General features: G+C 36.6%; 1 protein-coding gene across 1 annotated transcript in view; it reads left to right on the top strand.

Annotated features, from left to right (window-relative positions):
* Positions 1-979: 979 nt before the first annotated feature.
* The window catches only part of CDK19 (cyclin dependent kinase 19), a 130,065-nt gene continuing 109,158 nt past the window's right edge, over positions 980-21,886 (top strand). Inside the window, exon 1 of the mRNA XM_033097548.1 lies at positions 980-1,280. Coding sequence (XP_032953439.1) covers positions 1,153-1,280 — 128 coding nt within the window. The 5' untranslated portion in view covers positions 980-1,152. The remainder of the gene's footprint in view (positions 1,281-21,886) is intronic.

Here is a 21,886-nt window from a genome sequence, read left to right as displayed (position 1 = left end):
TTTTACAGTCCAACCCAAATGATTGTTTTTAAAACACTGCATCCTTCTAGCCCTTTAATTGTCCTTAGACGGGCAAAGCTTGGCTAAGGGGAATCGCATATACTAGGCGGAGACCATGACTAGAGGGCCAAGAAAAGGATGATTGGCTGTTAGGGACCAGAAGTTGTACGTCCTCAGACCGATGCTAGAACTAGGAAACCGCTGAATGTTCAGCTTTTGAAATACGGTTTTTGCATCGTCAAATAAAAAGATTAACCTATCAGAAGGAACCGAGCACACTCAATTACCAATCAAGAACGGGAAAGAAGCCAAAGCCTGGGGATACCCACGCACCAACGAGGACGTCATTCTCTAGTCTCCGCCAATGAACGGTTGGACGAGGGGCGGGGCAAGATGAGGACCAATTGCCACAAAAAAACAATCTGCAGTACAACTCCTAACAACAGTCCTCACCTCGCAAACCACTGGAGCAGACTCTTGAGCAAGGCGCTTGTTAAATACGTTCCACTTTTCTCCCCCGGGGACAGTTATAGTGAAGTACTTTCCTCACACCAGAACAAGGGCCTTTTTTCCACTAGCTCCCTCAAACTCGCAGAAACCACACTGCAACTTCGCACTTTCTACCTTCACAGGAACTGGCAGTCCAGCTCTACCTGAGGGGGGGAGGTGCTCAGTGCGCAGGCGTGCATGCTTTGTGGGGGCGAGGCTATAGCGACCCAAGGCAACCTGGGAGCTGTATTTCTTTCGCAGATGTAACTCAACTGCTCCTCGTGCCTTCGGAACTACAGGTCCCAGGAGCCTCCGCGACCTCGGGGCGGGAGGGTTGGTTCGTTAATGAGCTCGAGGAAGCCGCGGTGCGGCCCACCAGGTTCCAAAACAAGGAAATGAAGGGGGGAGGCGGGACTGGGGGTGTCTGCGGGAGCCGCCGCCGCCGCCGCCGCGGAGGAGGAGGAGGTGGTGGAGGAGGTGGCTACTGCGGCCGCCGAGGAGTCCCTTGCTGAACGCGGACCACGGGGCGGCGGGCGGCGCGCGTGCGCGCGCGCCCGAGAGGCGGCTGTTGGAGAAGTGGAGCGGCGGTCGCGGGGGGAGGAGGAGGAGGGACTGAGCGGCAGCGGCCCCCGCGTCCCGGTGCCTCTATGGGGGAAGCAGACAATGGATTATGATTTCAAGGCGAAGCTGGCGGCGGAACGGGAGCGGGTGGAGGATTTGTTTGAGTACGAAGGGTGCAAAGTGGGACGCGGCACCTACGGGCACGTCTACAAGGCGAGGCGGAAAGATGGGTAAGAGCAGGGGCGGGGGAGTCGGCTCGCTACGGTCCTCGCCCTGCCCGCCACCGCGCGGGATGGGTGGGTCGGAGCCCGGCCGGGCCGTGCCCGAGGGGCGAGGCGAAGGTGGCTGCGGGGCCGCGTCCCGGGTCGGACTCTGAGGGACGCGGGTTCTGCCCGTCCCCTGCGTGGCCCCGTCGCGCCCCTCGAACTCCCGCGGCGCACCTTAGTCGGGGGGCGTCGGTCCCCTCGCGGAGGGCGCTCTCCGAGTGCCTGGAGCAGGCGGCCGGACTCGAGTTGGGACCCGGCTTGGAGGTGGAGTTTGTGGGGTCTGGTTCCTGGGGAGACGCGGAGGGGGAGAGCTCCGCCGAGGAGTTGCCGCTCCGGCCGTGGGCTGGTGACGGTCGTTGTGGAACTTCCAATGGGCTGAGCGCCTCCCGGGGGCGGCGGTTTGAAACCTCGCGGAGGAGTCCGTCGGGCGGCGGAGCGCGGGGTCTCAACCAGTCTCACGGGTCTGACCCACTGGGCACCTCCGAGCCTTTGGGGACAACCAGCCCGTTGGCCCTTCAGCACAGTCCCTCCGGTTCCTGTCGTGTACTCGCCTACTTTGCGACCCCTCTTCGCCCGCCCATGATTTCGCTTTCTCACATTGTGAATTCCTCACCTCCCTTCGAATGTAGCACCTCCTGAGGGACTAACCGCGTTTTGCCCGTAGAACTTCAAAGTTCGTCTCGTTGGTAACTAATTTCCCCCAACCTTATGCCCTCCGCGCCATCCTCTGCTATATGATTGCGTGTTGGGGTTTATCGAGCACCTACCGCAGATGATCCAAAACGGAACGCGGAGTGCTAGCAGAGCTGGGCCCGAACCTTTGTTTTCCTGGGAGTTGAGGGAAAACCATAGAAACCCCTTAGGAAGCCCTTACTGATAGTTCTCCTAGGAGAAGGTGAGCTGGGTCGTGTAATAAGAACACCTCTCCGTCGTCCCGGAGGGCAGACGGGCTCGCACCGCAGGACAGGTGGAACCAGCTCCCTGCCTGCGAAGGGTAGGTTTAAACCAGTCTTCACCTCATTGCATATCCTGGCAGGAATTCCCCCTCCCCCAGAGTGAGGGCACATCTGCCTGTCCCGCTTAGACTTTAAAGACGGTCAGACTATATGGGAGGGAGTTTTTAGGATCTTAGCGGAACATTTCTGAATAAACAGTATCAGCTACAGTGATACTAGTGAGTTTGAAGTGATGCTTATCGTTCTGCGCACCCTGTTGTAATTGATATGGTTGATTTATGAACTAGGACTAAAGTAAGTAGGGGTGTGTGCTAATTTCATACAGGTAATGTAAAAGCACAACTTTGTCAATTGTTTTATCATAAAACGTGAAAATTACAAGGCACTATGCAAGTGTAAAGGATTGTTAATTATTGCAAATAATTTTTTCTTTCGTTCTAACTGAAGGGGCCCCATAGTATTCAGTTGTTTGTAATCTTGTCTCATAATTCTTTTAGCTAATTGCCAGGTGTCCTCGAATGAACATCTTGGAATGTGAGGTCTTATAACTTGTATTTTGTTTTTTGGAATATGCACTGTACTTGTTACACTGGTGTTCCTGTGGGAGTCTTAATCAGATAAATTTGGGGAAAGCACATCTAGTGTTCCTAACTGGACGTTAGCATTACAAAACAAATCAGATGTGCTGTTTTTTCATACTCCTCATGCTAACTTGGTAATACACTTGATCTGGAATTTTTAAAATATATTTTGATTTTTAAAAATTAAAATAGCTTCCTTTTAGCAGGCAACTTTTGAGAAAAGTTGAAAATTCTGCTTCTGAAATGTATTTGAATAGCATGGGCTACAACAAGAAATGATAATTTAAGCCCTACTTCTATTTGTTTAAAATATTTTCCCTTCTAATAAAGTTCTTGATTCGAATACACTTCCTTCTTGAGTGAAATTTGTTTGACTAGAATTAATAAAGCTCCTTTAGTAAAGATCAGTTTGTGTATCTTCAAAATATTATACTTTAAAAAAACTTTTAGGATCTGAAAGCATTAGTTTAAATCACTATATTACATGTAAGAAAAATCATCGTAAAGGTTTTTTTCTTGGGCCAAAGGTCTAGTTGAGGTTTGAGGCTTTATAGTAAACACATCTCTTGTGGGTTGGTAGCAGGATTAGTTTGATGTTCATTGATACCAGTGCTTTGAAAAGAACAAAAAGTGTTTAGTGGTGATTCTAAACTGTCATATGGATTTGCATAGTAAAGGATTTTACACTCTGATCATGGGAAATTACAGTTTAGCTCTTTCCAGAATTTATTTTGGTTAACTCAGAAAAATGTATAACACTATTTTAAGAAGCAAGAAAAATCACATGGGTACCTTAAAGGGAAATTATTCTAGTGTTTATAGTGTAGTATATCTATAAAAATTGTTCAGGTCTTTAGAAGAAACACTGAAAGAAGTAATGTAACCTATCACATCATTAGAAAAGCCTCTGCTTATAGTTTAATATTACAGTTTACAAAACCTTAGAATGTTATTTTCTTTGAAGTATGTAACTTAGGCTATATTATGCTACATAAATTTAGAACAGACTGGAAAATGCAAGATTTACATATGGGTTTTTCACGTTTGATGTTATTTATTCCGTCTTTTTGTTTTGAAGGAAGAGGATCTTTTGACCCAACTATCCTTTCAGTTTTTAAAAAAATCAGGTTTAAAACTTGTTCTTAAAGAGAAATAAGTTCAGACTATTTCTAGACTTTCGTATGAGATAAGTTTGTAATACAATTTTTCTTTCAACGTTACTAAGAAGACACACACAACAGTTTATGGTTACAAAGCTCAAGACCCGTGTTTCTCAAGTTGGAGAACACTTTGTTTTGGTTGATAAAGGAATATTGTTAAAAAGTTCTTTGTCAGTAAGAGGTTCAGACAAACATGATTCCATAGGATAGTGTTATGTCTGAAAACTTGTACCAAACAATACTACTATTCAACTTTGCAGACACTCATTTAGTCTTTTGAACCACTCCAGTAAAAGAATGCTCCTTTTGGAGATGTTTTTGAAAGATACTTAGTAATTGAAAGTGAAATGGCTGACAGACATCTTATTGAGTTTCAGTTTTGCCATAGGGTTTCAGATAGTAGTTGGTGACTATGTGTCTTAATGTATGTCTTGAAATGTTTTACAAATAAATATAATAGGTAAATAATAGGTACAGTAGTGTTTGCCTGTTTTTGATGCATTTTTCATATTTGCTTGGTAGTTAAGTAGATGATAGTATTTGCATTTTTTGGAGACTTACAGATTAAAGATGTGTAAGTATGATCATAGCATTTTAGAACTTTCAGGAGTCTTATATCATCTAGTCTAGTTTCCTCCTTTTACAAATGAGAAAACCAGAGCTTTTAGAGGTTAATTGTCATGCCCATAGTCTCACAGCAAAGACAAGCCTGTAATCCAGATCTCTTGACTCTTGAGTTACTGCATTTCTAGTATGTTTTCCTTCCTAATACCGTGGGAAGAAAAACAGAAAAGGCCATTTTGCCTTCAGTTTTAACAATCTTATTGGATAATTTTTTTCCATGCAAAGGATATATCTATACCAAAAAATATGGAAAAGGGAAAATAACACAAGGGACATTTTTAAAAAGTAGGCGTTCGGCCTATAGATTCTACCAAGCGTAGCTGCATCTCATTTGTTTTCATCCTCACTGTCATTACTTTTGGGCATGATGTCTGATTTGCACAGTAGCTGATTGGTCTCTGCCATTAGTCTTTCCTCACTGTGGGCCAAGATCCTACTTGCTGTCAGTGTCGTTTTCCTACAGAATAAAATCAATCATGTGTCTCTTATTGGAAAACTACATTCTCTATGGCTCATGCAGTCACATCTGATCTTAATTCCTCAGTTTGGCATGTCAACTGGCATTCGGATCCTAAAGTCTAGTCTTTACAGTCTTTACACCTGTCACCAACTCCTCTTTGTTCCCCAGAGTGTTCAAACCGTATGCTTCTGTAGCATTGAACAGCTCATATTTTCTAGGACTTGCTAAGTCCTTCCCATGTCTCATTTTGTTTATTTCTACATCCAAATTAGAGTGGTGTTGCTCTGCTATTTCTCCCTCTTCCTCACCTCCACAAACCCGGCAAACTCCTGCTTATACATTAGTAGCTTCTCTTCTAGGAGCCTTCCCTTACCCAGTATGCTCGGTAGCTGTGCTTCTGCCCCTCTTTGTTCTTATGTGTGTAATACTAGTGATATAATCTGCCCCATAAACTATTAGCTGGAAATGGTTGATCATCATCATTGTATTACCAGTGCCTTGTATAGGGTTGGGCATATAATGCACACTCAAAGTTTTTATTAAAATTTTTTAAATGGCCTAAATGGATTGTATTTAATATTACATGGTTAAATACATGGTTCACTGATACTTTCAGTAATTGTTTTGAAAGCCTGAAATACAGTGATGTTGCTTGAGATAAGTGGTTAAATGTAAATATTTCTGTAGCACTATCTAGATCTAATGTCATTTTTTCTTAAGAAATTATATGGTGCTTTTCAAGACAATCAATACATTTCTTTTAGCATGTTGATAAGCAATAAAAGTAATTGTTTTGAATTAAGCATGTTTTTTTTTCTTTTAGGCCAGCTCTTTAACGTTTCTAGACTGTAATTGTCTTCTGTGCTTTTACTACCTTTTATAGAGATGCTTAGAAAATCTCAACATGAAAACATTTTAGGATATTTTTTGATACGGATATATGTTAAAAAGTATCTGTATCACATAGTAAAATCAAGTAGACATTGGTTTATGTTTAATTGGTTCTTCATTTATGTAATGCAAGCCTTCAAAACTTAATTTTTCAGGCCCAAGGGAAATAAATGTTCAATGAAACGTGATTGTCTAGAGCAGTGATTGACAAACTTTTTCTGTAAAGAGGCAAATACTACGTATTTTAGGCTTTGTGGGCCATACTGTCGATGTGGCAATTACTTGAATCTGCTGTTGTAGTGACACAAGTATCAACAGTACAATATTTAAACAAATACACATTAGAAGGGTTGTGTTCCAATGGAACTTTATTTACAAAACAGGTGGTGGACTGCATTTGGCCTGCAGGTTGTAGTTTACCAACCCTTAGACTAGAGCAGTGATGTCCAGTAGAACTGTATGCAATAATGAAAATGCATCTGGTCAATAGGGTGTCACTAGCCAGGGGGGGCTCAAGAAACATGAGCAGTGTCTGAGAAACTGGCTGGTAGCTATGATATTGGACTGTGAACGTGCAGAGTTTTTGGAATGAGTGGCTGAGCAACATAGTTCTCAAAATCACAAAGTGACCTTTTAATAAAAATGTGTAAGTGATGGTGTGGACAAATAAAACAGGAAAGATGCTGTGTCTTTCAAGTTACAGGAGGAATTTTGAGGGTGAAATGGTTTGATAAAGCAAACCAGTATTTGAACTGAAAAACTCAATCTGTGAATGGAATTGGGAATATTTTGATTACATTTTCAAAAAAGTATTGTGTAAAAAAAAACACAAAAAAGTATTAAGTAATAATTGCATGTTCCTTTCTAGAAGCAGCCATTCTTGGTTTTGCTGTTTAGAGAGATTTTCTTGGGGGCTGTGTGTTTAATGATAAGTGTAGTACACTTTCTTCTCTATATCTTTAAACCTTAAATATAACTTGAAGATTATTACATATCTTATGTACAAAGATGCCTAGTTCCTCTTAATAGTTTCATTGTATTCCATTTGTATTGACTTAACATAATTTAACTATCCCTCCTGATGGACAGTTAGGCTGTCTCCAGTCTTTTGCTAGTACTAACACTGCAGTGAATATCCTAGTAGGTACAGTATTTTGTGCATATTAGTATAACTAAATTAAATTCCTAGAAGCTGCTTGCCTTTGGAAGTAATGGCTTGAAATGATTTGCTAATATGGTATACAAAATATAAATCTCTAAAGACTAGACAGGGAATTGAGAATAAGGAAATGTTAAATCCTTAAAAATAATTGTTAATACATAAAAATGAGTTCTAAATAATTAGTTTGCTATATAGGAAGTGCAAGGTACTGTTTTAGCAGTGTGAAAAAGGCATGCTTGAGTTTTAGACAGGAAAATAGTGGACATATGGAAAGGTTTTTTTTTTTAATACAATGGACGTCAAATATTGATGAATTTAAGAATTTTTACTTTTGTGTACTATATTTTTGAACTGGATATGCTGGATAAAAAAAATTAATGTGTGATGTTAAATTGTTGTAGTTGTTGCAAAATGCTCAAGTAGTACAGTGAAGGTTAGACACCAGTATAGAAGATTTTAAGGCAACATATTAAAACTTGAAATTTTCTTGGTGGTAAACGATTAGAGTATTTGGCTAATGTGTTTTTAAAGATCAGCTTGTTCCTTATCTTGTCATGTGCCTGTGTAATGTTAGTGCTGCTTTTGGATTCCAAAACAAAGGAAGCATTTAAATATTTTTTCAGATAGCATTCAAATATTTTGAAGTACTAGCATGTCTTTAAAGACTATGTCTTTAAAAACAGGTAGTTTTTCAGGTCTAGAACCATAAAGAGGTAGCTGACTAAGCTATTTAAAGATTTTTGCCCATTTATAAATAGCTGATAGTCCAACACTTCCTGTAATAGCTGTTTTGAGCATGCATTGTGCAGGATAAGAGAGAGTCTCAAGAGAGACGACAGGATGTAATTCAGGATACAAGTGTGCAGCAGTAGTTTTTATTGAGGGTTTGAGTTCTTATCCAGAAGTCAGTAATGGATAAAAGAGAAATAAAAACCTGTAAAGTCCTCAAATAATTGGTGTCCTTAAAATATCTTTAATTTTTAATCTATTAAGTCTTTGTAAAGGAAAAACACACACTCCTTATAGAGGTTTTAAACCTCTTTTGTATTTGCCATATAAAATGATTATTTCAATGAGATTTTGTAGTTGATCTCTGTTACCAAGCTGAATGTGATTAGGAAATGGATTTAATTACCAGGTAGGCCAGATAACTTAGTTTTGGTCTGTGACCACAGACCAAAGCCCTGCATGCAAACTGTTTTGCAGATATTTATAGATACTTACATTTGGACAGAAAGGTAAGTCATGGCTCCTGGACAAATAAGGCAGAATTTTTGCCTTATAGGTGGGTTAATTGCCTCTTTTGGTAGAGAAATTATCGATTTTGTTATGGTTGTTAAAAAAGCTCACCTGTAAAAGTATCAAGCAGTTTGAGGCACAAAATATGTTGCTTTTTACAAAATATAATTTCCTCTTCCCCTTTCCCTTTTGCAATGCAATTATTATAAATGCATTTTAAGACTGATTTAAACACTGAGTGAATCCTATTGTTTTGGATTTAGGTGAAAGTTAAAAAAATATTTTTGACCTTCCTTTCTTCTGAAAAGTTATATTTAATTTGAGTTTGTGTAACTTAGCCAGAGTTCTATTAACTAATTTCTCAGCGATATTTTGATCTTCATAGTATATTTGCATCAAAGTGGAAATGTTTTTATTTTTAGGCTATTAAATTTCATAAATAATAGTTGCACATGACTAAAAAACTCCAACAGTACAATTGTATAGAAAATGAAAAGTAAAACCTTCCTTCTTACTGTCCACTCCCAAGCTCTCTTCACTTTTCAGAGAAAACCACCATTAACTGTTTCTAAGTTTTGCTGGTGTTTACCATTATAACTTTAAATAATATATATATAACTCTGTTTCTTGATTTATCAACTTCAGGCAGTTTCAGTTGACTTTCCATTGGAAAAACTGAGCAATTTTGTGACATCTCATTACTTCCTATTTTCTCTTTTCTCATGTCAACCTTTAAATTTATTAACTGTTACTTTTACATTTTTTATGATGACACTTTTATGGCTTTAATAAACTTAAATTTCTGTTGTTTTATCAACTTAGATATTGTCTGTGGTCTTCCTGATGTGAATGTTAAGGAAAGTAACACATTTCTCCTGCTCTTTCTCTATCTCCTGATTTTTAAAGTATAATTTTTATAATATCCTGGTTTATACATTGCTTTTTGTCTATGGGTTGACTATGAAAAGTGAACATTGGAAACCAACAGCCTTAAAATATTATGATTATTAAGTTTATTTATTGCTGAAGGAATTAGTGTAATGAGACCCATTGAGAAGGAAGTGTAATCTTGTATATTAAATAAGTACTGCTTGAAATAATCTTCTAGTTATTAAAGCCTAATGGATCTTCCTAATTTATTTTGCCCTTCAAGTCTTTTGGGTCATACTCAGCTAATGATTTTTCTTTATATCCCATGTGTGTTTTTGTTGGATTCCTTTTTGTTTGTCTGTTTAGTTGAGGGCATTTTCTTGAATAGCTTTTTCATATAGCATGGGTAGTTTTTCTGAGTTCTTGCATGTCTGATAATATATTTTGTCCTCGTACTTGATTGATAGTTTGGCTGGATATAGAATTCTATATTAAGATTTTTTTTTTTCTCAGAACCCAAAACTATTGCTTCATGTCTTCTGGTATTTTTGTTGTTGCTCATGGAAAGTGTTTTTTTTGTTGGAAACTTGTTTTCCTCTCCGGAATCTCTTAGGACTTTGCACTTTTCATGCATTTAAAAATTTCACTAGTCCGGAAAATGTCCGGAAAATTTTTTTTTTTTTTTAGTTTATCTGGCTTTATTTTCTGTGTCTTTTATAAATCATTTATTTATTTTTTTGTATAGATAACCTGTGCACATAATTTGAACTTTAAAAGTCAAAAAGTGGTATTTAGTACCTTTAGTTGTTCTCCTTCTATCTCGTACTCCACTCCTTCAAGCCTCTTCTCCAATCCTGCCAGTTTCTTATGGAGCTTATGGATCTTTTAGTAGACTCTTTCTTTCGTCTTTAGGGCAGTTTTAATTTTTTGTTATTTATTTATTTCCTCTTCTCCTCTTGCTGCTCTTGTTCTCTTCTTCAGGTATGCTTATTAAGAAATGTTCACCTTTTAGGCTCTATCTTTCATGTCTCTTAAATTTCATTCTCAAAATTTTCAACTGTTCCCCCCCACCCCCCACATTCTGGCAGATTTCCTTTATTTAATCTTACAGATTACTAATTTGGTCTTTCGTGGGAGCCACTGTTTTTTTATTTAGCATGACCTGAATTCAGGAGTCTGACTGCCTGAGTTCAACAAGGCATTGGTTTAATAAAATAAATTCCCTATTAATATTTAGGTTGTTTCTAGTGTTTCACCATTATAAACAGTTCTTCAGTATTTTTTTTTTGTATGTACCATGTGCTGTTTTTAACCTTTCATTCTTAATATTTTTCTTATAATCTGAGCACTAGACCAAGATAATGGAAACATTTTTCTGTTTTCACTTATAGAGAAATTATATTTGTTTTACGTATCAGTGTGTAGAGAATTATAATCAATATAATAATTTATTGAATTCTACTTTGTGTCTGGCACTGTAATATCTTCAAATCTGTGCTTATAATAAACAATTGACCCTTGAACAACATGGATTTGAACTGCATGGGGCCACTTATATACAGATATTTTTCAATAAATACTGTAAATGTATTTTTCTCTTATGATTTTCTTAATAACATTTTATTTTCTCTAGCTTACTTTATTGTAAGAATACAGCATATCATACATATAACAAACAAAATATGTATCAATTGTGTTTTGGGGTAAATTATATGGGGATTTCTGACTGCATGGTGCTTAGTGTCCTTAAACCCCACATTGTTTAAGGGTCAACTGTAGTTGAAAGGATTAAAACAAAATCTCTAGTTCATATTTTCTTCAAATAAGTAAAAACGGTTCATTTATGTCTAATTATATATTTTAAAACTTTTTTCTTACTCAAATTGCTATCAAGAAGGGTACAACTGAGATCAGTCATGATAGGCAGATACAATGGTATAAAGGGTCCCAGGACAGTAGCTGAAAGGGACCACTAGAGAGGTCAATTAGCAAAGGCTATCACTTTAAGTCATATAATAGTACTTTTTCAGTAATACCCATCTATTCACATATTCATCCATCAATCTATTCTCTATCCAAATTTCCATCCATCCAGCTATCCTCCGTCTGCCTATCTTATATCCATTTATCCATTATCTATTTTTATCTCTTCTATTTTTCTGGCTATCTATTTATTTATCCATCCTTTACTATTTATCATTTGAATACTTGCCATGAGCCAAGTATTGTGTGTAGGTAATGAGGATACAAGGATAAATGAGATTTAATCTCTGATTGCGAAAACTGAGACTGAAAACATTTACAACAAATTGCTAATACTAGTGATTTGTCTATAGGAAAGAAATTTGGGTTGAGAAGAAGACTTAAAAAAACTGTATACTCGTGTATTATTTGAAAAATATCTATTTTTACTACATTATTATCTTTTAAAAAATGATGACATTTAAAAAATAGGATAATTTTGAAATATCCTTTAAAAAATATGTCTTTAAAAAATAAAAAGCTTTTTATTTACTGTTAATTTGTTTACTGGCTAAAAACTCCCTCCCAGACAGTGCAGTGTGAGCTGGTGCATTGTCATAATGCAAGAGCCATGAATTGTTGGTGAAAAGTTCAGGTCGTTTAACTTTTTCATGAGCCTTTTCAGCACTTACAAATAGTAAACTTGGTTAACTGTCCAGTTGGTACAAATTCATAATGAATAATCCCTGTGATATCAAAAAAGGTGAGCAACATCATTGCAACAAGCTTGCGAACTTAATTGTCAGACCTTGTATATTGTAAAATGATCACAGTAGGTTTAGTATACATCATCTCACATCCATACAATAAAAAGAAACCGAAAAAATTCTTGAGATGAGACTTCTTAGGATCTACTCTCTTAACTTTCCTGTATATCATATAGCAGTCTTAATTATGGTCATCACATTGTACATTACCTCCCTAGTACTTATTTATCTTGTAACTGGAAGTTTTTTACTTTTTGACCAACTTTCTCCAATTCCCCGCCCTTTCTCTTTTTTCCTATGGACTATTTATGTATAATAATGTAAATGTAATGTAAATATTGTAAAATTGACATAACATAATGTTCACTATTTTAAAGTGTATAATTCAGTGAGTTTTTTTACATTTATAACGTTGTGCAACCACCACCACTACTTAGTTCCAGGACATTTTCTTCTCCCCAAAAGGAAACTCCATAGCCGTTAAGCAGTCACTCCCCAATTTTCCCTCCCCGCCAGATCCTGGCAAGCACTATCTACTTTCTGGTATGGATTTGCCTGATGTGGATATTTAATGTAAATGGAATTATATCCGATGTGCCCTTTTGTGGCTGGCTTCTTTCACTTAGCATAATGTTTTCAAGGTTCACCCATATTGTAGTGTGTATCTACAATATGGTTTTACCACATTTTGTTTATCCATCTATTGATGGAAATTTGAGTTGTTTCCACTTATTGGCTATTGTAAATAATGCTACTATGAACATTTGTGGATAAGTTTTGTTTGAGGATATGTTTTCAGTTTTCTTGGAGTAGAATCGCTGGGTCGTATGGTAATTTTGCGTTTAACTTTTTGAGACACTGCCAAATATTTTTCAGTTTTACACCCCCACCTACAGTGTATGAGAGTTCTCCCCATCCTCACTAGCACTTGTTATTGTCTGTTTTTTTTTATTTTTTATTACAGCCATTCTAGTGGGTGTCAAGTGGTTATCTCATTGTGGTGGCCCCCCTCCTCCAGTTTTATCGAGATATAATTGACATAAAACATTGCATTAGTTTAAGGTGTACAACACAATGATTTGATATATGTATGTATTGTGAAATGATTACCTCAATATGTTTAGTTAACATTCGTCACTTCACAGTTAAATTATTTTCTGTGATGAGAACTTTTAAGATTTACTCTCTTAGCAACTTTTAAATATACAGTACAATATTATTAACTATAGTCACCATGCTATAAATTACATGGCCAGACTTTATCTTATAACTGGAAATTTGTACCTTTTGACCACTTTCAGTCATTTCCCCCATCACCTCCCCCCCCCCCCCGCCACCTCTGGCATCCACCAGTCTGTGCTGTTTCTGTGAGTTCTGTTTTTTTTAAGATTACACATAGAAGTGAGAGCATACAGAGAGTCTGTGTCTTTCTTTGACTTATTTCATGTAGTATAATGCCCTCACAGTCCATCCATGTTGTTGCAAATATGTGGTAGGATTTCCTTTTTTTGTGGCTGAATAATATTCTATTGTACATATATATGCCACATTTTCTTTATCCACCATTGGACACTTAGGTTGTTTCCATGTCTTGGCTATTGTAAATAATGCTGCAGGGAACGGAGCGGGGGATGTGTGTGTACAAGTATCTCTTTGAGATAGTGAGTTCACTTCCTTAGAATATGTACCCAGAAGTGGAATAGCTAGATCCTATGGCAGTTCTATTTTTAACTTTTTGAGGAATCTCCATAATGTAATTGTTAGGTATCTCTTTTGATCCAGAGGTGCCATGAACAAATTACTAAGATACTAAGATCACTGTAAATGATTTTGGGATCCTCTGATTTAAGATATGATGAATGTTTATCCATAGTATTAAATTTCTTTTGAAAACTTGATTTTTAATGGATGTCTATTTTTGTTACCATAAGGATATATAATGCTTTAGTTAACCCTTTCTAATTATTGAAAATTTAAGTTCTTTTTGGTACTTTGATAAATAACACTAATAGATGTCCTTGTATGTAAATCTTGGTCCATATTATCTCTGAGTCTTTACTTATAATAGAGTCTTACAAATAAATTTACTGTGTCAAAGTACATTAGTTATTTTAAGGCTCTAACTATGTATTTTTCTAATTGCTTTTCATATATAGTTTCATTCACCACCACTGACAACTTATATGTGCCCCTCTTATCTCAACCTCAGCAGCTTTGAATGTTCTTTATCACAATTTGATAGGCACAGTGGTTTCTGTCCTAGCCATGTAGGAATTAGAGTTGTTTTATCTCTACTTTTCCTGAAGCTAAAATAAAAGCCTGGCCAACTTTACAATTTACATTTCTCTTTAGCTCCTTAGGGATTGTAGTTCATGGCTGAGATATCTCTTCCACCTCTCTCATCAGTGTTTACCCAATTTTTGGTTGGTAAATGTTTTTGGCTTATTAAAAAGCAGCACTTTTTTCCTTGTAAAACTACATACAATCTTGGCATCCACATTTTTCCTACTTTTCGTGCTGAAGATGGGTTCAGAAATATAATTTGTTAGTATACAGTTTGCCAGGAAGTTTTCTAGTCAATTTCATACTCTAATTTTTATTACAATAAAGTGTGATTTTTTTTCAAAGATATATATTCTATCATTCTAATGAGTGGTTGAGTGGTAAAAGTGGTTCATTTTGTGTTTTTGATGTAGAAATTGTTAAAAGCATTTGAAAAAAATTCAGACTACTGGAGAGGGGAGAGTCAATTTAGTTATCCTTTAAACCCTGGAAAGAACACATTCTAAGATGTTTCTGTGTCATTTTTGCTTATGCAACAGAGAAACCAATCAATACTGGCTTAAACAAATAAGTGCTTTGTTTTCCTCTTGTATGAAAAGTTCCAGAGGTGGGGCACACGGGGCTGTTCAGGTGCTCAGGGTACAGCCAAGATGCACCTCCTCCCGTCTGTTCTGTGGTTTTTGTACACATGGTCCCAAAAGGATTGTTGCACCTCCAGGCATTGCGTCCACATTCTAGACAGGAAGCAGGGGGAGAGGCAATGACTGAAGGCAAAAGGGGCTGTGCCAACCAAAAGATAAGCAAGAGACTTCTTTGAGTTGAGGAAGGCAAAGGAAAGCAGATTGCAAATGGCTTTTGGGAAGCCAGTTAATAATTGTGCCATGCTCTGGAACAAAAAATTCAGTTTGAGGTGGTGAGGGAGAAAGAAACCTTTGAGTTGATTTTTAAGCTATTAAGACACAAAATTCAACTGAGTAAATTTTAACGATCTTATTGGCTTTATTCAACAATTGATGAATCAGGCATCATCCAATCTAGTAGAGAGACAGGTCTCTGAGGAGTTGTACAAAAAGACTTTTATATATGCTAGACAAAAAAGCGGATTGGTTATGGCAAGGTCACTTTCTTTTAGGGGATGGCAGGGGTCTGTTAGGCAGATTACCTAACTTGTGCTGTGCTGATCAGGAGATTCCTGATTCCATTTCTGGGAGAGCTGAAAGTGTAAGTCTCAGTTTGGTGACATGGGGCTTAGTATAAGTGACTCCATTTTGGGCCTGTTGTCTTGTTTTTAATAAAGCTATCACCCAAGTGCTTAATGATAAATACAATTTATGAAATTATCACTGTCTTCCCTTACTACGTAAAGACTCCATAATTAACCAAAATAAATTTTGTAGACCTTCAAGTTCATGTAAATGTAAAGGTTTAAAATTTAGGTAGATAAATATGGGTTTTTAAGTAAAGCTCCATGACATTATGGGAATCCTTATTTTTTTATACAAAAGGTAGGCAAACACAACAGTAATTTGGTATTTAGAAGAGAGCAGAACTTAGTCATACTAAATTTTATATGTGACTTTTACTCTAGACCAGCTAACTAAGCTTCTTTGTTTAGTTTATTGAGGTTGTAAATTCAGTGCTTTTATGAAAAAAATATTTTCCGTCACAAAGGCATTTGAATAAACAAAGTACTTTGGGTCCAAATGATTTAAACAAATCTTATTTCTTCTTTAAAAAACACTTGAATTTTCTTTTTTCAAAGAGGGGTTTTTACTTTTGATTCTCAATAAATGTGTGTGTGTGTGTGTGGTACACACACACACACTCTCACACACACACAGGGTGCCAAAAAAATGTATACACATTTTAAGAAAGGAAAAAACTTAAAATTATGCTGATGGTAACCTCTCTGAGCACCTCTTGTAATTGCAGAAGTCAATATGACTTGTATTCATCTTTTGTTATCAGTATATGTTGAGTATTACAATTTTAATACAGTTTTTTCTTTTTAAAAATGTGTATACATTTTTTTGGCATCCTCCCACCCCCCTTATATGAAAAGCACAGCTGTGGTATAAGGAAACCTTGCGATTGGAAACCCTTATTTCTGATCTGGACTAATACTCTCTAGCTATGGGATTTTGGTTAAGTAATATCTCTGAACCTCAATTTCCCTACTTGTAAAATTTGTATGATGATAAATTACTGTGTAATGTGGATGCTGTGAGGAGTAATTAAATCGTAATGTATAAAAGTCCCCAGCAAAATATTGGTTCATTTATTCTCCAAATATATAAGGGGGTTTCCATGATAAATTTCCCTGAAGGTTAAATTAGCAAGTAAAAAAGGGAGGTATTAAGTAAAACTTAACAGCACCTTAGTCTTTTTTCTTTTCTTTTTTTTTTTTTAAAGGAGGGTGCAGCTCACAGTGGCCCATGTGGGGATCGAACCGGCAACCTTGGTGTTATCAGCACCACGCTCTAACCCACCGAGCTAACCGGCCGCCCCAGCAGCACCATAGTCTTGAGAATGAGGATTAACATTGTTAGGTTCAGTAGGAAGAGAAAATGTTTTCCCCATCTGTAATTTTGTAAAAAACTTTATTCGGAAGGAAAACTGGCTTCTGTGATGGGCTATTGCACTTTAAACCTTCAAAATAAAACAGATGAAAGAGAACCTTATTTTTTTTTAATTAAAATCTTTTTTCTTATTATAAATAGAATGTGTTTAAGAAAAATTAGAAAATAAAGATAAGCACACACATAAACATTGTAACAGAGATGATGGATGTGTTAACTAACCGTGTTGTGGTCATTATTTTACAATACATGCATAAGGCATCACGTACGCTTTATACAATGATATATGTCAAAACTGGAAAAAAAGATAAGCTAAAAGAAGTACAATAGTTCATAGAAGAACACTGAATGGTGTGGTATATATTTTCTATATATTTTTTTAAGCAAGTTATACTTTTATTTTCTCAGAAATGTGATCATATTCTATATGAGTTTTGGTAACCTGAATTTTCCATTTGACAATATATAATGGATATTTTCCCATTCCATTAAATGTTCTTATTCAGCAGTGTTTTTCTTTCAAAGAAAAGCTATTCCATTTACATACATAATTCTCCCATCAGTAATATTAATTATAATGCAGTTATTCTTGAGAGCGTGAGTAAAAGTCTGCTTTCTTACCTTCTTTCCCCAGAAAATCACTGTTCTATATTTTTAATAACTATATTCCTCTGTCTAGATGTACTGTTGTTTGTTTAACCAGTTACTCTGTTGATTGATGCTTCGGCTAACTTTTTATTATTACCAACAACTATCATTGACAGATGTTTAGTTAAATATCTTTTCTGAGAGAGGGAACTTTCTAAAGTGAAAAATATAAAGTGAAAAAAAAAGTACAAAAATGAAAATGTGCTTAAAAATATCTGACTTTAAAACGAAGATCACGATTAGGAAACTTGAAAGTGAACCAGTGTTTCCTAGTATTATATTGATCTGCATAAGGTTGGGATTTTAAAAACCTATATAATTTAATTAAAAACTTAAAGATTTCTTCTTGGATGTACTTACAAGTAGTGATAGAAACATAGCAAGCTTTTAGAACTTCACGGAGTCTTATATCTTGTTAAATCCCTTGCCTTAAAAGAAATCCAGAAATATTAAATATCTCCTTTAAGGTCACATAGTGTGTTTCAGTATTTGGTGTAGTTTTCTAACACCTACCCCAACATTCTTACCTGTAATGTCTAATGTAAAAGTAATGAAAACTATTTGCTTATGGAGCATCTGTAATGATCTTTAATGAAGAGACTGATAAAGGCAAATTATCAGTTGTCAGGATGCACTTTTGTATAAACATTTAAAGATATTGATTGATATGTTTCTGCATTTTCATCACTGAAATATTTATTTAGGTCCATCTTGGCATAGACTTTTTTTGGGGAGACAATTCAGTGGTTTTAGTGTATTCACAGTGTTGTGTAATCATTAACACTATCTAATCTTAGAGTATTTCATCACCCGCCCAAAGAAACCCTGTATTATTACTAGCAGTCGGACTTTCTATTTCCCCATTCTCCCAGGTCCTGGCAACCACTAATCTACTTTCTGTAGATTATGGATCTGTCTATTCTGGACATTTCATATAAATGAAATCATACTATATGTGGTTTGTGTCTGGCTTCTTTCACTTAGCATAATGTTTTCAAAGTTCATGTTGTAAAATGCATGAGTACATCATTCTTTTAAATGTCTGAAGAATAAATAATTGCATGGATATACCACATTTTGTTTACCTATTCATTTAATGGACATTTGGGTTTCCACTTTTTGTGAATAATGCTGCTGTGACCATTTGTATAGAAGTTTTCTTTGGCCATGTTTTAAATTGTCTTGAAGATATATATATACACACACACCTAAGAGTGGAATTACTAGGTTACATGTTAGCTCTCTCTAACCTTTTGAACAACTACCAGACTGTTTTCCAAAGCAGCTGCTCTATTTTACATTCCCACATACAATGTGTGAGGGTTCCAATTTCTTTACATCCCTGCTAACATTTGGTATTGTATTTTTGATTATAGCCATCCTAGAGGGTATGAAGTGCTCTTTCATTGTTTTGATTTATTTCTGTAATAACTAATGATGTTGAGTATCTTTTCATGTGCTTTTTTTTTTTTTGCCATTTGTGTACATTCTTTGGAGAGTCTATTCAAATCCTTTGCCCATTTTTTCACTGGGTTGTCTTTTTTATTCAATGTTGAGTTGTAAGAGTTTTTTTTTTTTTTTGTAAGTTCTTTATATGTTCTGGATAGTAGGTCCTTATCTGATGTATGTTCTGCAAACGTTTTCTCATTTTGTGGGTTGCCTTTTCATTTACTTGATGATGTCCTTTGAAGTTCAAAAGTTTTTAATTGATGATGTCAAATTTATGTCTTTTTAAAAAAGCTTTAAAAAATATAGCTAACACAATATTACATTAGTTTCAGGTGTACACCATATTTATTAATTTATATACCTAAAGAAGTGATCACTACGGTAAGTCCAGCAACCATCTGACACTATACCATGCTATTGACTATATTCCCTATGCTGTATACCAGTATTACATCCCCATGACTGAATTTGTTTTATACCTGGAAATTTGAGCCTCTTATTCCCCTTCACCTTTCTAATTTTCAATTACAGTTGGCATTCAATATTATTGTAATTTCAAGTGTATGTCATAGTGGTTAGATGTATAATTTAAGAAGTGATATCCTTGACTAGTTTAGTGCCCATCGGGCACTATACATATTAACATATTATTGACTATATTCCCTATGCTTTGCTTTATATCCCCATGACTATTTTGTAATGCCAATTTGTACTTCTTAATCCCTTCACCCTTTTTCACCCCCCCAACCTCCTCCCGTCTGACAGCCATCAAAATGTTCTCTGTATCTATGACTTTATTTCTGTTTGTTTATTTTGTTCTTTAGATTCCACATATAAGTGAAATCACACTGCATCTGTCTTTCTCTGTCTGCCATACTCCACTTAGCACAATACCCTCCAGGTCCATCTATGCTGCCACAGATGGCGAGAACCCATTTCCTTCCATGGCCGAACAATATTTCATTATATACCGTGTTTCCCCGAAAATACGACCTAGGCGGACAATCAGCTCTAATGTGTCTTTTCGAGCAAAAATTAATATAAAATCCGGTATTATATTTATTAAATGATGTTTTTTATGTTACATTATATTATATTGTATTATATTATACCCAGTCTTATATTATAGTAGAATAAGACCGGGTCTTATATTAACTTTTGCTCCGAAAGACGTATTAGAGCTAATTGTCCAGATAGGTTTTATTTTCGGGGAAACATGGTATATGTACCACCCCTTTATACACTCATCCGTCGATGGACACCCAGGCTTCCTCCACATCTTGGCTGTTGTAAACAATGCTTCAATGACCATAAGGATGCACATCTCCTTTCAAAGTAACATTTTGGGTTTCTTTGGATAATTACCCAGAAGTGGGATTACTGGCGGCTCCTTCTTTATCTCTTGTTATAGCCTTTAAGTCTATTTTGCCTAATGTAAGTAATGCTGCTCCAGATTTATTTGTTTGTTTCCATTTTCATGAAATATTTTCCCATCCCTTTTCTTGGAGTCCGTGTGTGTCTTTCGATCTGAAGTGAGTCTCTTGAAGGCAGCATATGTAAAGGTCTTGTTTTTGTATCTATTCAGCCATCCTATATCTTTTGATGGGCGCATTTACATTTCAAGTAGTTGTTGATAGATATGTAATTATTGCCATGTTATTATTCATATTTTATTTTTTTTGGCTCAAAGAAGTCCCTCTAACATTCCTTGTAATACTGGTTTGGTGGTGATGAACTCCTTTATCTTTTTCCTGTTTGGGAAGCTCTTTATTTGTCCTTCAATTCTAAATGATAGCTTTGCTGGGTAGAGTAAACTTGGTTGTAGGTCCTTGCTTTTCATCACTTTGAATATTTTGTGCCAGTCCCTTCTGGCCTGCAGAGTTTCTGTTGAGACATCAGCTGATAGTCTTATGGGAGCTCCCTTGTAGGTAACTAACTGATTTTCTCTTGCTGCTTTTAAGATTCTTTGTCTTTAACTTTTGGCATTTTAATTATGAAGTATCTTGGTGTGGGCCTCTTTGGGTTCATCTTGTTTGGGACTCTGTGCTTCCTGGACTCTATTTCCTTCACCAGATTAGTGAAGTTTTCTGTCATTTCTTCAAATAGGTTTTCAATTCCTTGCTCTCTTCTTTTCTGGTACTGCTGATGTGAATGTTGGCGTGCTTTATGTTATCCCAGAGACCCCTTAAACTCTCCTCATTTTTTTGCATTCTTTTTTCTTTTTGCTGTTTTGATTGGGTTTTTTTCTGCTACCTTATCTTCTAAATTGCTGATTCGATCTTCTGTTTCATCTAATCTGTTGATTCCCTCTAATGTATCCTTCATTTCAGTTATTGTATCCTTCACTTCTGACTAGTTCTTTTTTATGTTTTCTATTTCTATTTTTATGTTTCCTGTCTCTTTGTTGAAGTTCTCCCTGAGATCATTGAGCATCCTTCTGACCAGTGTTTCGAACTCTGCGTCTGGTAAATTGCTAGTTCCCACTTCGTTTACTTCTTTTTCTGGAACTTTGTCCTTTTATTTGGGACATGTTTCTTTGTCTCCCCATTTTGGCTGCCTCCCACCCCCGTGTTTGTTTCTATGTATTAGGTATGGCTGCTGTATCTTTTGGTCTTAATAGAGTGGCCTTATGTAGTGAGTGTCTGTGAGGCTCAGTGGCACAGTCTCCCTGGTCACCTGAGCTGGGTGCTCCAGATGTGTCCCTTGTATGAGATGTGTGTTCCTCCCATTGTAGTTGAGACTTGGTTGCTGTTTGCACATCAGTGGGAGGGATTGACCCTCAGGATGTTTGGTTGAGGACTGGCCGTGACTACAGTGGAGGAGCTGTTGAGCTGGAGCTGACCCTACAGAGCGCGATTCTCTTTAGCAGGGCTGTGGTGTCTGCTCAGTGTTCTGTTTGGGTGTGTCATCCTTGGAGGTGGCTGGGTGATGCTCTGGCC

This window comes from Rhinolophus ferrumequinum, chromosome 3, assembly GCF_004115265.2.
Source record: "Rhinolophus ferrumequinum isolate MPI-CBG mRhiFer1 chromosome 3, mRhiFer1_v1.p, whole genome shotgun sequence".
NCBI classification, from domain to species: Eukaryota; Metazoa; Chordata; class Mammalia; order Chiroptera; family Rhinolophidae; genus Rhinolophus; species Rhinolophus ferrumequinum.
This window is presented reverse-complemented; position numbering and strand designations above follow the sequence as displayed.